At 39.0% G+C, this 15,343-nt stretch overlaps 1 protein-coding gene across 11 annotated transcripts in view; it reads right to left on the reverse strand.

The window, feature by feature from the left end:
* The window catches only part of evi5b (ecotropic viral integration site 5b), a 33,799-nt gene extending 19,837 nt beyond the window's left edge, over positions 1–13,962 (reverse strand). For 3 of the 11 annotated variants that reach the window (XM_044200887.1, XM_044200893.1, XM_044200895.1), the window contains exons 1-2: positions 5,516–5,736; positions 441–630 (exon numbers count right to left, since the gene is read on the reverse strand). In XM_044200887.1, the coding sequence (XP_044056822.1) occupies positions 441–630; positions 5,516–5,655 (330 nt within the window). In that variant the 5' untranslated portion in view covers positions 5,656–5,736. Of the gene's footprint in view, positions 1–440; positions 631–3,027; positions 3,198–5,515; positions 5,737–6,692; positions 6,820–6,849; positions 6,988–7,049; positions 7,161–11,956; positions 12,255–13,736 lie in introns of those variants that run through there. The other 8 variants (XM_044200889.1, XM_044200891.1, XM_044200888.1 and 5 more) reach the window with 8 other exon arrangements.
* Between the last annotated feature and the right edge of the window lie 1,381 nt (positions 13,963–15,343).

The following is a 15,343-nucleotide window of genomic DNA, read 5'->3' on the forward strand; positions in this document are numbered from 1 at the left end:
CACCTAGGACAAAGATAGCCTTAGAAATTATTTCTGGACCAAGTAAACATTCAAACAGATAGGGCCATTGTAGCATTTGGGCTAGAGAGTGGTACAAATGCCTGTGAAGCATGTGTACTACAAGAGACTACATTTTAACTTTCTTATAAAGCCATTTCCATGCAGACACAGTATTATTGGAGCTCCTGTCTCTTTCTGTGGGACCTGGAATATGGTTATTCTTGTCAAGTGGGCAATTATCAAAAATGCAGACAAAACGGAATGTCTAAAAAGTACATTTGTAAAATTACAGCGCCATGATTGCCTTAACCACGTCTTCAGCAGATGGGTCAAATGTGTCTCAGTAAGCTTTTAATGCAGCCGTGTTTCAGTAAGCTCTTAAGCAGGTCTGCACGAGACTCGACTGTCTCTTCACAGGTAGTCATGTGCACTAGTCTCACCTTAAGCTGCTTCTCCTTCTTCTTGCGCACCTCCTCCCACTCATTGACGATTCGTCCCCACAGGATCCACGAGTCCTCCTCCAGGTGGGAGAGGTTGGATGAGGCGGAGGAGCTGGACACTAGGGAGGAGCCACTGTTTCGCCTGGAGCCATTCATGGAGCGCAGCGACTTGCTGTCTGTCTCGAGCAGCCTGTAGTGAAGGAAAGAGGTACAAAGTACTGTTAAGACTGTGTACAGACACAACCTTTTTTAATGTTAAGTCCACTACCAAAAAACGTTTGTTTTAATAATTTATCAAAACCGAATTCAAATGTCTCTTTTCAACTGACATTATACAATAATACATAGTTAAGAACTGACAGAAATAAAAATAATTGACAATTTGGTTAAGTTTTTTCCAAAGTGTAAATTGTTGTAGCCTTTCTCCAATTACAAGATACTGACTAAATGAATATGTTGTTGTATATGTATTATTGTCCCTGTTGGTACAAAAAGAGTCCTAGATGGGGTGTGCTGGTGGCCTAGTGGTAAATACGATTTTGAGTGGGGACCATTGTTGTGTGTCCTATCCCCACCTCTGCCCATGTTTGCTGCCTGTCACTGTACTGTCAATTGTCCACCAAAGGCAAAAATAGCATAAAATAATCTTTTTTAAAAGAAAGTGTTCTTGTCCAGTTACTGAAAATATAGTAACAAGTCTGCTGGCAAACTGCAGCCTTAACGGCAAAGTAGCTTTTTCCAAGACACTTTTCAATGACACAATAAGTTGAAATGTTTAGAAAGTACCAAAAAGAAAGCAATGTTTACAGATGAATAAAATGTTTAACTTTATGGTTGCAACAAGCTGACATGTAATGCAAAACTTGAAAAAATGACAGTCAAAACATGTAAGTGGAAATGTTCAGGTGCGGCAGTGTTTCTCTCATTCTGGAGTTGGTAACTTGTACCGTATCTGCTACACATTGAGCAAGGAGAATCACCACATGGTTTAATCTATTATGGTATAATGTTGTGTAAAAGACTATTTATTTTCCGGGAAAACAATTACACATCCAAGTTGTGCCAAGCCTGTTTGACAACCAAAGAAGAGGAAGTAGTACTGGTTGCATTGCTTTCCCCTCAACAATCTCCAGACCTCACTGAAGCTCTTTAGCAAAATTTAAAAAGAAAAAAATCTAAAAACATACTGTACATCACCAGACATACATGGAAGAGTGCAGGGGTACTAATATGAGTCCTCAAATTCTGCTAAATCTAGAATTAGTGCCAGACAATTTGTACGCTGTGGGCAAACCACATTAACACCTGTGTTAAAAAAAACCGCCCACATTTTTAGGCAGTGCTAAAAATAGAGAGCTTATTCAAAAAGCCACTTTGCACTGATGTATTAGAGCTTTATGACTGTAAACTAACCCACTGCTTCACAGTGGCTGACTGTCACAGCCTGATAATTGATCCATGAATTGCCCACCACACTGAATAAATGACACCATCACTGGTAAAACTATGAAACAGCTGGCGTAATTATCTAGCGTTTGTTCATCAGCAGCCACAATGTGATTATAAACAGGAGGAATTAATGTTAAGCCCCAAAATTCTTCTTATTCAAATTCTCACAACAACTATCAGGTTAATAATGACATTAAAAACAACACTCTTATACTCACATTGAATGACTATACAAAAGGGATGTAAACCACTTGAAATGAAGAGGGTTGGCACTCATTTAAATTCTACTGGCAACAGCTTTAAGTGGCTGAAAATACTGTAATAGGTCTGTTATAAAAGCAACAACAAATCCACTAAATATTTCCTGACTCATTGTGTGTATTCCATCCATGGTCAGTATTTGAAGCATATTGCTGGAGATGTTCAAGCAATGTGTTTTTTAGCAAGTTAATCTTGCACTGTATCCTTATCAGTTTGTCACTGGAGTTACTGATAGAGTGACCTGATCAAGGATCAGCGTGCAGAGAAAAGAAGCTGACTCCCAACCTGTGGGCAACAGAGGAGCTCATGACAGACACACAAAGGCTCAGACACCTGATCTCGGAAAAAGGCCTGGGCCTCTCCACTGGAGCCTGTGACGTCACTAAGGGTGTTCCAAGAATGGTTAGGGTTACAGCCAAATTTGGGTCGTGTGGGAGGGAGTGACGTGGACGGCCAGAAAGACCATCCTGCAAAAGAGCTTCTTCACTTTTATTCAGCTCTGACGTGAAGCTAAAATGTGGATAAAAGGAATATCTTACAATTGCCAGTTTTTCAAGCTTTTCAGGACACACTGCAGTACCAGGCTGTGTTACACATGAACCTGAACGTACTTACACCTCTGCTAATAATTTACCAGTAGTCAAACACAAGTCTGAAGCTTTACAAATACAAAATACGAAAAAACTACAAAGAATTTGTTTTGGTCAAGAAATATTTGCAGTGATTGAAAGGACATTTTAAACAAATTTTGAGCTAGGACAAAAAGACAAACAATTACAGGTACATTCAGGTACAAAAGTGTGTGACAGTTACGTCATAAATTCAATTTGCAACTGCATATAGCAGGAAAACAAGTCTAAAATACTGTACACCTTACCAAGATAAATTCATGATGTACTCCTCATGTCTCTGGTTTGTAGGAATTCTGGAGTAACAGCATGTCTGATTTTCAGATTGTAGCAGTCAGCATGGGACTTTCTCATCTGTGTGACACTAGTGAAGCAATGCTCATGCCTTTTATCTGCTCTGTAGGGTACAAAGGCCTCACACCAAACACACAAACACTTGGTAAGCAAGTGCAATATGCATCACAGTATCTGTAACATACACATGAATACCAACACATGAATATCTGTTGTTGCACCTGTCTTAAACACCTTGACAACAAAATGATCTGTGTGTTTGGTAGATATCAGTATGCTGCTACAGAGCGGTTTAGAAAGAAGGGACTGCACTGTCCGTCAGAAGCAAAGCGTGGCAGCAGAGAAATGCGTCTTGTGAAAGGGCACAGCTGTGTGTTGGGGTGGAGGCAGGGGTCAAAGGGCAGATGAACTATAAGCCCATTGACACTATACCTTGCGTTCACCAGATGGGAGTCTGCTCAGAGCTCCATAAAGGGAATTAGGGAGAGAATACAACATTTCCCTGGTTAGTTTTGATCTGGCCTAATGAGGATCACAACAAGTGTCACTTGGCATTCTGAAGCAGGCTCTGTTGTGGGTGTACTGGTGAGTTACCGACGTCTGTACTCAACAGAGCTTTGCTGCCTTCTTCACTGGAGTTAACTGTGACACAGTCCCGAACTCTGAACTGCACACTTGGTTTCCATGCTGACACAGAGTGCACTAGCCATGGGTGAGAGTCCCAACAGTTGAAGAATTCACAAAGTTGACAATAGAGGGGTGTTGCGTCATCCTCTAACTACTTTAATCTAATGTGAACAATGAGCACCTCAGGGACAGCACACACAATACATCTTAATTTACAAAAGACCTTTACTGCTCAATGTGTGGCTATTGTTACCAATTATGACCAATAATCAGGTATAACCTTCTATTTGTAGTATACATAGTAAGATATATATGGTACAGAATTGCATGACAACTGCAAAAATTAAGAGCTCTACAATTAAGCATGCTATGATGTAGGCTTTTGGAGATATTACCAATTTCATGCAAACAAGACTTTGATACAACTGAACTCCAACAAGTTCTGGGTCTGGTTCTAAGAGGCAGGCAGGTTTACTGACTTATCTGGTGAAATTGCATGAGGGAAACCATGAAACACCTCACACTTCAGATAACTCAGTAAACCGTCTTCTTAGAGAACAAGGGCCTGGAGTAAAACCAAAGCAGTTTGTAAACTCTGTCGCGGGTGGCCAAGAGACATATAGTGTGAATACAACATGCAAGTACTGGCAGAGTTAAATGCTGAGGAAGAAGAAAGGAAGCAGCCAAACCAATTTTAGAATTTTATAGGATAACTCTGTAAATATCAATCCACCACGCTGCATAGTCCAGTATATCAAAAGTGACCAGAAATAACAAAAACAAATACACAATTACTCAAAATCACAATGCTTAACAAAGTGGCACCTTAAGAATCAATAGGAGGTTTGTGCCAATTCTGGTCCTTATTAGAGATGTGATTATCTTATCCGTTCTCTTTCACTCCCTTTCTATAAGCTACAGGGTGTACCCCCCGCTCTTAATCTTGTCCCAGATAATGAGACAGTGGATGAGACAGTCTCAAACAAGGTTATAGCCTAGTGAGCCAACCATCACACACACAGGGAACACCAGCAATTGGTGTGTAAAACACATGCACATCTTCTTTGTCCAGGTGCTGAGTCCAAAACATAGGTACTATCTGTTTTACAAGGACTCGCAACACTGTAGAATGCTCCCTTTCAAAAACAGTTTTTCTTTAATTCAGTTAACAAGAGTACAACATTTCGAACCCTTACTGGCTCTTCATCAGGTACAGACGCATGGGCAACATCTTCAAACCAGTCGATACACACTCTGAGCTTCTTCCATCTGAAACTACATTTAGGGTACCATGGCCATGGCCATGTCAAACGTCATGTTGAGTGGTGATGATGTGTTAACTGTTGGTTATAGGCTTGAGTAGTTGCATATATTCTTTTATGTTTCTGATTTTAACTGGTAGCCTTTATGTACATTGTTTTTTCATATTCTAAATGTATGTACATTCTTTTATCAATCAGCAAGAAGAGTTTCCCTTTACTAGAAATTCAATTAAAAGTTGTTTTATTTGTTAACATAATGTCATTTTCTGACATTAAAACTCAAATATCTCACAATACTAATCAATTAAGTAACCAGAAGAAATATTCTACACTTTTCCTACATATGGTGGAAATGGACCTACTGTACTGTATTTGTAATGTTTCCAAAAAACAGCTCTTATGATTGTCTGCCAATCAGTCAGACTGTATTCTCTATCCCTGTGTAACTACAATCAAACCGGCCCTTGAAGAAAGTCTACCCTTTACCACACAACCTCAAATCAAAACCTGTTAAGTTGATAAGGAGGAGAAGCTTAAGAGACAGACTGCTTACCTGTTCTGCTCCTCTAGTTTGGCAAGCAGCTCCACATCGTCGGGGCTGAGCTGCGCCGGTGAGGACGGTGAGGACAGAGATGTAGAGGAAGAGGTGGCAGGGGTCTGCAGGGACGTGGGCATGGCCACCTGGCTAGCCATCTGACTGACCGTGTGGGACACCGAGTTCTTTACCCATGAGAGAGTAGAACTCAGCTTACCAGCAACCTTGTCTGTCGCCACCTGCAGAGGGTGGAGAATTAGGTCACAACATCTCAGTAATAAAACGTTACGTTTAGCAAGAGGCTTAAGTGAACATTTTCCACCCTCTTCACATGGCACAGTCTAACATGAATTAGACAACTTCTTAACTTCTTTCCCTGTCAATTATGTGAAGCTTACATTGTTGAATTAAATATTTATTTAAGCATCTAATTCCTGCCTGAAAGAAAAAATTCCACCATTGTTATCTTGCAGCTACTGAACACCATTATATCCCAACACCTTTTAGTGCTATCAGTTTATCAGTTTTGTTAGAGCTGCACCAGTAGCATAGATCCAGCAGTCAGTATCGGCTGGATTGTTAAGGCTGATTAGTTTTCAAACTCAGCATTGGCAAATTAATTTGTCCATAATCAATACTTTAAATGAGTTACTCGTTTTCCAGTAAAAGTCTTTTGAGTAGGGAGTGAGTGACAATCAATAATCATGAACTTTTATTTTGTCAATTAATTTAATTTAAAAAGTAAGATAGTCTATGCCGATTTTTATCCTACTTGATCGACACATTTCTTTACCTATAACTTTTACCAATGCACTGCAGAAGTGCAGTCCAGTGTTTTCTGTCACATGTAATTTTTCAGTTTTATTCAGGAAGAGCTTATTGTGCACAACAAGCCACAGCACCGCCATGCAGCACAATGAATCAGTCCATTCTGTTACAATAACCTACTCTTGATAAATGACACACACAATAAAGTTTTACATTTCATGGTATACTGCTGACAACAGCATGGAAAATTACTACTTATTAGTACTTGTCTCAGTGCTCAACAATGGCCAGTCTACTATCATCAAACAGAGAGACTACAGAGAGGACGAGTACCTGTTGCATGGATTTTTTTGTTTCTAAATATGGCCAAGTCAACCCCTCCCCCGACAGCTTAAAAATTGAGGGAATCTTTTGTATACATTCCTACCTGCTATTCCAAATAATCCAAAATCACTGGCTTTCAGCTGCTACCATACTCCATAAGGAAATCCAGTATGTATTCAATAAGAGAACACTACAAAACTAAAATTCTATTAAATTTAAATGTAACACGTTCTATTCTGAAGGTAATCCACACTTCTCACCCTTCGACCAACTTAATGACACACTGTAGTCATATGCTGATCATACTGTCAGGATGGGTCAAAGTGCTCCACAAGAGATAGGGCTTCCTTAAGTCTCCCGGTGAAGTCAGTGTACAACAGGAAGAGAAACTCTGCACTCAGCAAAAAACCCATTCTGAAATTCACCTCACACCTGAGAAAAAAAACAGAATTAGTCTTGCCTTCGGTTTCACCCCAGCAGGAAGTCTGGATGATGCCACCAGGCAGGAAACCAATCATTTCATACATCTTACTCTGTATAAAATGATGAGTCATTTCTCTGAGTATCAGGTCTACAGAGGCCCAAGGACATAAAGGAGAAGGAGAGAAAAACAAAGGAGGTGGAGGAAGAGATTGTGGTAAATGTGGTGATAGGAATGTGCTACAGTACAGCCTCAAAATATGCTAGCTAAGCTTTTTTACCCTCCTGTACACAGACAGAAACACTGAGCGACTTTACTGTTACCACACAACATTCTGGTTGATTTTCTTTAAATACTATATCATTATGAAATAATGTGGGATTATTGTGTTTTGAAGAATTTAAATTGAAAGCAGGTGCTGGCTAAAATATCAACAGGTAGATCTGAAAAAACATCAGATAACAGTTTCATTATAGCTTATATTACAATGAAGTTCAATGATAAACATCAGTTTGATACTTTAACATGGCATTTTTTCCATATGGGCAGATATATAATCCTGTGGAGAGACTGTAAAATTGTAGTCTTGAGCCATATTTTCTTCTCATTATATTGAGCTTTACATTCAAAGCATTCAAACTTGACACTAATTTGCAAGAAATCCTGCATGTCTGCAACCCTCCTCAAGCCAAAAAGCCAAGAAGTGATGAAATTTTGATAGAGATGTTTCAATTTCCTCAAAATGTTGTCAGAGAAATGTATGTATGAAAAGGCAACAGGAAACATAATGATACATTCTTTTGAAAATTAAACAAGTTCCTTTCTACAGGGCAACCTAGTGGCCCAGTGGTTATGAAGCATATTAGCAGCTTCCCAGGTTTAATTCCAACCGGACCTTAGTTTCATGTCTCTCTCTTTCTCCCCACATTTCCTGTCTGCATCTTCACTGTGATCTATCTACTGTAATAAAAAGGCTAAAAAAAACTCCAAAAGAGTCTGAGAAAAAGTTTAAAGTTAAAGAAGTTTTAATTTATGTATCATAAAGTATACTGTATATTACATTACACATTCTACCTCAGGGGTCTCTAGGTGTTGCCCGTGCCGATTCTATTCTGAAATGGTGAGAAACAGGAAGTTGGTCACCAAACTTTTACTGTTTTCGTAACAACACCCTGTTCCTGAGCTGTCACCGTGGGGGGCATATTTACTGACCATCATCAACAATATGACATTACAGCCACTCTGCATTAAATCAGCAAGGATGGATGATACCATGACACCTAGGCTAACTAAAAGAAGGCAACACTCACCTTGTAGCAAAAACATGATAAGAACAACGAAGGTGTGCAGAATATGTGCACTAGTGTACACATGTACAATAGATTTAAAAATTTAAAAAAAACTTTTACAAATTTACCAATTTTTCAATGACTCTCTTTATAAATGATTTTCTTGTTCAACATACCAAGAATTCAAAAGAAGACATGGCAGTGAGCGTTTGGCTGGGCAGAATAACAACTTTTTAACGTAGACTGTTGTAATTGTATTGTCGGATTTTGCTGCATATTTTTGCACAACAAAGAAAATATTAAGCCAAACTTCTCCCTACATGATTTCTGAAAAACGTCACTTCCAGTTTGACTTCCCATTACCATGTGGAACATGAGCTTACACCCCTACTATGATCAGACAATTAAAAGAGTGATTTATCCACATGACAGATAATGTGATATCAATATAGGAAAAGACCTTCATGATTTTTTTCCCCATACACTGCTCACACAAAGCCACATTAATCCAATTATAGATAACTGCAATTAACTAAATTATCACATTTTAAAAAGAAATCAAAAATGAATTAATACACTGTGACAACAATCAGTAATGTTACTAATATGGGAACGTTAACAAAAACTGCTGATCCTGAACAATTGCACTCCCCAATTTGTATCTTTCATGAATGTTTCTTTTTACACTACTCAACTCTTTTTTTGCACCACTGAGCCAGGCTACATGTAGCATTGTGTCTGTACTCTCTCTCTCTTTGAAAGCAAAGAAGAGAATGTAAGGGACTGAGGTTACTTCACAAACTGGCTCCCAATGTGGGATGCCATGCAGAACCAATTGGAGAGGGAAAAAGATGACCATGTAGACGCAAGTGAAGTTAGGCCTGGATCTTGCCTTGTTATGTGTGCTATTAGGTCTGATTAAGGGTGAATGTTGTTAATGATGAACCTTATGCTATTAGTTTATTTCCAGAGTTATAAAACCTTGAAAAAAAAACAACAAATCCCAGTGTGCACTAATTCAGTTTTTAAGCAGACGTGAAAAACCTGAATACCGCATTCAGGGAGCAAAATGTGAGCACACCTAAAATTGTATCAACTCAGTCAGGACAGGGGAAGGTCATGCTTTGAGAGATGCCAATGTCCAGGTGGCCTTAGAAGACATTCCTTATAGCAAGCCCAGCCAACTGAAGCAAGGCTTCCCTATAAATCCTGGATACAGAGATTGTTTCTGCTTTTGTTTGCCAAAGAACTCAAAGGGCCTCCGAGATGCAATGTGCATAGCTAATGAAACCCTCAGCAAGGCATGAAAAAAAGCCTCAGCAAAACAACTTCAAGACGATTGGGGAACTGAGAAAGACCAGAGGCAGAATAGAGAAGCATTTCCTTTCTTCTAACTCAAAATGCACAGCACCCATCAGATACCTCACAGTGCTGTAAAACGGAAAAAGACTGGCACAAACTCTTAAGCCAGGACAAATGTTAAACTACAAGATTCAGTCTACAAGGCTTTTACAGTCGCCATCTGAGGAGAAAAATAAGACTAATTTTTCTTGCCTTTCTCTATTTTACTTGTCTTTCATCACATGCCATTTCTAGGCAGTGAATAAGAACCAAATTGTCTGGCCCAGCAGGAGAGAGCACGGCTATGCTGTCCATGTGCTGTGTGAGGGTATTAAAACACAGGCCTGACTTACAATAACACGCTCACACTGAGGTAGAAAGGCCTTTCACTTCACACACAGAGGGAAGCTCAGATTTTCCCAGAGTACAATCAGCATTTCAACAGGCCTTGCTGAAGGCTATTCTTCATTATGCAGCCACATAATGAGAGCTACAACCATGGGCTAATATTTTACACTTGGCCTGCAAAACCTGCACTGCAATCTAGTAGTGGAGGAAATGAAATGTTTCAATCAATAAACACCAACACATAAATCTCCGTCTTGAAAGCTATAGCTAATCGAAAACACCAGCTACCAATCAATCTGTATTTGTGTTTATAATATGCCCATATGTGGTTTTACTTGAAAAGCTCGCCTCTTTCATTTGCACTCACTTAGTTTGAGAGATGCCATTACAGCAAGTCACTCAACTCTTTCTTCTCTATTTACTGTTTATCCATTCTCACTGAAACTTTCTGTGTGTGATAATTCCAAAATAATACAACTGAAAAGCAGATACAAAGCATAAAACAAATACATGCATATCTTCTGCTCCCTCCTTAGTCCCAAAAGATGTATTATAACTCCCTGCTGTCCTGTATGTTCCTCAGTGTCTATACTGAGGCAGGGGGGGTCAGAGTAAAGCTTGTGAAGCTTTCTGTCGCAACTGCAACAAGTACTGACAAGTGTATCCTCTGACATGGCTATCTCTAATCTCACAGATACAACTTACCGACTAACAAAAAAAGTGACGAGTTGTTCAGTGTTAATTACAGAAGAATCTGGCCATGGCTACGCAGGAAACACATTCCAAATTCTTTAACTGAAATCATACAGGTTTAATTAGAGTCTTTACTTGGCAGAGGTGTATTGAAACTGAATGCATTAGTCAAATGATGAACAAACACATTTAGAGGCTCTAGTACTTCACTTGAGCATTTTCTGTTTGGTGAGACTCAATACTTTAACAGTGAAATTTTCTACTCCACTACTTCTATTTATTAGTTATAGTTATAGTCACAAGGCAAAAGTTTTACACTTCTGAGCTAATAAAATATTATGCTTTGTTTTAGGTGAGCAATCTAGCAAAATAAAGAGTATTTAGATCAGCTTTGATGTGCAACAATATTAATAATTGCTCACCTGACTCCATGAAAGGTCCCATTCCTCACTGATTGATGGAATACATTTAATTGAGTATTACGCAATTCTGGTTGGTGTTTGTCTGCCTCTGTCTATTAATAGCCCACATCCAATTTTCTCAGTTTACTGTATTAACATCAACACGCCGTTTTAAAAAGGTGTTAAACTGGTGGGTTTTCTCGTCCACTACATCTCTGCTCACAGAGCAGCGTTGTTGTTGCAAGTCACTTCTCCGCAGTTTGAGTTGGCTTGAACACAGCCAATGTCACTGCTGCTGAGCAGTTTAAATTTGCTTAGGCTACACATTATGCTCTCACCTATGAAAAACAAATTATGCTTTACAGGCAGTAAACAGAGGACCGGTCCATTAGACACAGGAGAAGTATTCCTTTTAAGGCTCGCTGGTGCTGTGAGCTGAAATGGAGAGCTAGCATCAAATGCAACAGTATGCAGAGTGTCTTTCTTGCAGAAAGCTTTAACGTTGACGAGCTCGACGAGGCTACAGAAAGTTAGGCTTAAATAATTACAGGTTAATTACCAAGCAGAAAAAAAAACCTCATCTACCAATAAATTATAATTTGTTTCCAGGCGATAGCTGGAGTTCTTAGCAAGCCATATAACTACTTTTTCAACACTAGCTAAACATTCAGAGACAGCACCGACAAGCAGTGATAAAAGCTAATATTGCGCCTAACCAAATGCAAAAGTTCAGTATTGACACCGTCTATTTTTTAAATGTAATGTCATACCATTCACTTGGACAGATACAGTGATGATTAGCAGTCGTTGTTCGAGTTAAGTGTCCATTCCAGTAATTAGACAGAGCCCCCCAAAAAACAAGGACATCCTTTACCTTGAAGCGTTTTTAACCAGCCGCAGCAAACGTCGCCTGCTTCCCATGCACGAAAGTATAGTCGTACTATTATAAGAAAAAGACTGGTTTTCGAACACTTCACCAGAATACATTAGCTATATTTTCCAAGTTAGCATAGCTAGGTTTCCACACGAAAGCTAGCCAGCGTTAAGTTAGCTAGTTCCCATTGACTCTTCGGTCCAGCCCATGCAGGCGTGTAATACGTGTACACAAATGTCTGCAGAGCTCAGACAGACGGCGGCGGCCCACCAAATGTTTACATCGCACAGAGCATGCGCCCTCAGCTCAAACATGAAACAACACTACCACCAAGGCTGCATGATGGGAAACTGCACTTCAAAGACTATTACTATTTCTTTTCATTCATTCAGAAAGAGGAAATACTGTATTTCCAAATAAACAAAAAAAAAAAGAGGTGAGGTGTTTGTGATAGGGTCAAGGATGGTACGTAGAAGCTCAATTAGTTATCTCAAATTACTTATTTTGCAAACAAACTTCTCAAGTACACTACAGCTGTCCTGAAAACACTTGCTAAATGTGACAAGACCAATGTGGTGCACTGACTATATCACACATATTTGCCTTGTTATGGAAAGTTAGCAATGTAATGTGAATCAAGCAAATTATCCTAGTATCCTGTACGGTAGGCTACTCTGTAATATTTGCCTTCCAAAATCTAGTTGAGTCAAAACAGATTTATTGCTATCAAAGCGTAGCCTCGGCCTACTTTACAAACACATGAGAAACCTACTCAGTTGCCATAACAAGAGCACTTTCCATCCTCAGAAGGGACTGCTTGGCATATGATATTGGGGTTGTCAAAGGTGCATATCAGCACATGCCATTACTGACATTTATTTCAGTTATGGCCACAGTACATCTCGAAGGCTGGAGCTACCACCAGTTCCTGACATTGATCAGAATAATACACTGCCCTGCTTACACTACTGGCTTGAAATGTACTTTTCAGCAGCTCAGAAACCAAGTCGTACAAACAACACTGAAGTGACCTCTTAACCTGCTGGCTTTCCATCTCGGTACAGTTTTACATTTTCTGGAATGGATTGGTCAAAAGATGACCTAATGAATGGATGGTACACTGATTAGATGACATCAATTAGATGGATATGTGTATTTATTCTATGCCACAGGGATGCAGGTATTCAAAAGTATTATAACAGCTTTACCTATTCAGACATTTTACGTTGTATTTTGAAAACTGTGTATGTCTAGTGATGTGCACTAGTAGACTGGGAGGAGTTTAAAATTGTCACCAATGTCAAAATGTGGATGTAACATTTTCAGGAACACGATACCTTATTAACAATATGTCTATTGTCAAAGACTGTAGACCTGTAAAGGACTATTTGGAATTATTAATAAAGTTTATTTCAAAATTCTTAATTGCCTCAATCTGTTACGCTTATTCTACTCCAGAATTTGGCAGCGCTCTCAAAATAGGGGTTAGACCATCTAAGACAATGTGTGCAGAAAACAGGAGGCAAGAAAAGGGAGCATCTTAGACTCCAAATTAATGTTACTCATTCTTTCACCACGTATATGATTACATATCACCTCACTTTGAGATTTATCCAACTTTGTTAGAGACATTAACAAGTGAGTGAAGTTTTTACAATGAACCATCTTGTGTTTCAGCCCAACGCATTATGAGCGTTTAAGTCAAAGAAAAGACTCAAGCTTCCTGTAGCTCTAAATGTGTAGTGCTTATCTAATCAGTGTCTGATCCTCAGTAACTTACCTAAAGTTTATTGCTGAGAGAAAAAAATACTTCTGTTTGAGCAGACTGGAGGTTCGAACACTGTTGTCTCAGTGCTCTTTCAGTTTAGGCATGTTGTCATCATAGTAGAATCAGAAAATACCATTAATCCATTTATGAAAACTCTGCTCTTACTTTGACATTAGTCCTCACAAAATAAAACTATTAACCTATAGAAATATATAACAAAAAACAAGGTTCAATTATCTATAATGAACTAGACTAGAAGCAGCTTTGCTACGTTTGATAGGTTCACAGAGCTGGCTTTCACTGGGTGAGAGCAGTCAATAGAAACTCACAATCAAGTAACCACATCAGAGCAAAAGTGCTCGGATGAAAATGTGACAAAGCAGACTTCCTTGATTCACATACCAAACAGTCATAAAACCTACTTTTCAGGTTTTACATGGGAGCAGTGACGCATGTGTTTTGTTGGTTGGTAGACACTCCTCTGCTCATGGAAGTAGCTGAGAAGCAGCGGACGTTGTAGGCTAGGCTTGGCAAACCATGGAGACTGTAGGCCACTGAATCTGATACACTGTCACAACAATCAAATCTCAGTCTGACATAAATAATTAGATAGCTATGAACGCACAGTGAAATAGTAATTCTCAGTAATGAGGTGGTTTGTGAAGAAATCCCTAAAAGAATAAAATGAATGAAAATGAATGTAGCAAAATATTACCACTAGAAAGTGATAAGATCGCTTTTTAGGAATAATTCCACCTTGATGATCTGTGTTACACTTGCTGTGTGTTGGGAGAGCCAGCAAAGGCCAGAATCATTATGTGGCAGGTGCATCAGCTATAAACTCGGCTTCAAATTATTCAGTTAAGTATGATTATGCTGGTATTGTTTGCAGTCACACCCATGTCCCCAGATACATTCTACTGTAAGCATCTTTTAATCCCTGCTGATTAATGGCAAAATACTCAACATCATTCATTCCTACTGAAATGTTTATTGTTGTCTGGTGAAATACGTACATCTCCACATTTCTAAGTTCATCTCATGGGGTTTGAAAGGGTTTCAAAAACCCAGAGGTTGTAGAGTTTCTTAACCTCATTTTAAAGTGTGGGTTCATCTAAATGATTTAAAAAAACAGATTTTCCCAATTATTATTATTAATATCTAGCCATGCAGCTAGTTTTAGTTTTATTTGCAATGATCGCGCACTGAGACCTGGCCCACCCCGTTACAATGGAGGTGAATAGAATTTCTTTGTGGTGCTCACAGCATTGAAAAATGACATTTGAAAAACTTAGCAGCCCGTTCTCAGTCCATAGATATTACTCAAGACCATCCACAGGCCTTGCTGTTGACAATTTAATCTTCAGAGGAAAATTGTTCCCGATTTAAACTGACGGTTATATCTGTGGATTATTCTGAGTAACCACGATATTGTTTCTGGAAAGGGACATTACAAAAAAGTTTTTCAAAATGTTTCAGTGGTGTGAACACCACATATGAATTTCCATTCTCCTACTTTGTATTGCAGTGACATCGGAAGATTTAGTAGATCTTACTATCTTTAAACATCGCCAATGAAACTATCTGCCAGATACCACCATTAGAGAACCCCCCCCCCC

The sequence above is a fragment of the Siniperca chuatsi genome, linkage group LG6 (genome assembly GCF_020085105.1).
Source record: "Siniperca chuatsi isolate FFG_IHB_CAS linkage group LG6, ASM2008510v1, whole genome shotgun sequence".
Lineage (NCBI taxonomy): Eukaryota > Metazoa > Chordata > Actinopteri > Centrarchiformes > Sinipercidae > Siniperca > Siniperca chuatsi.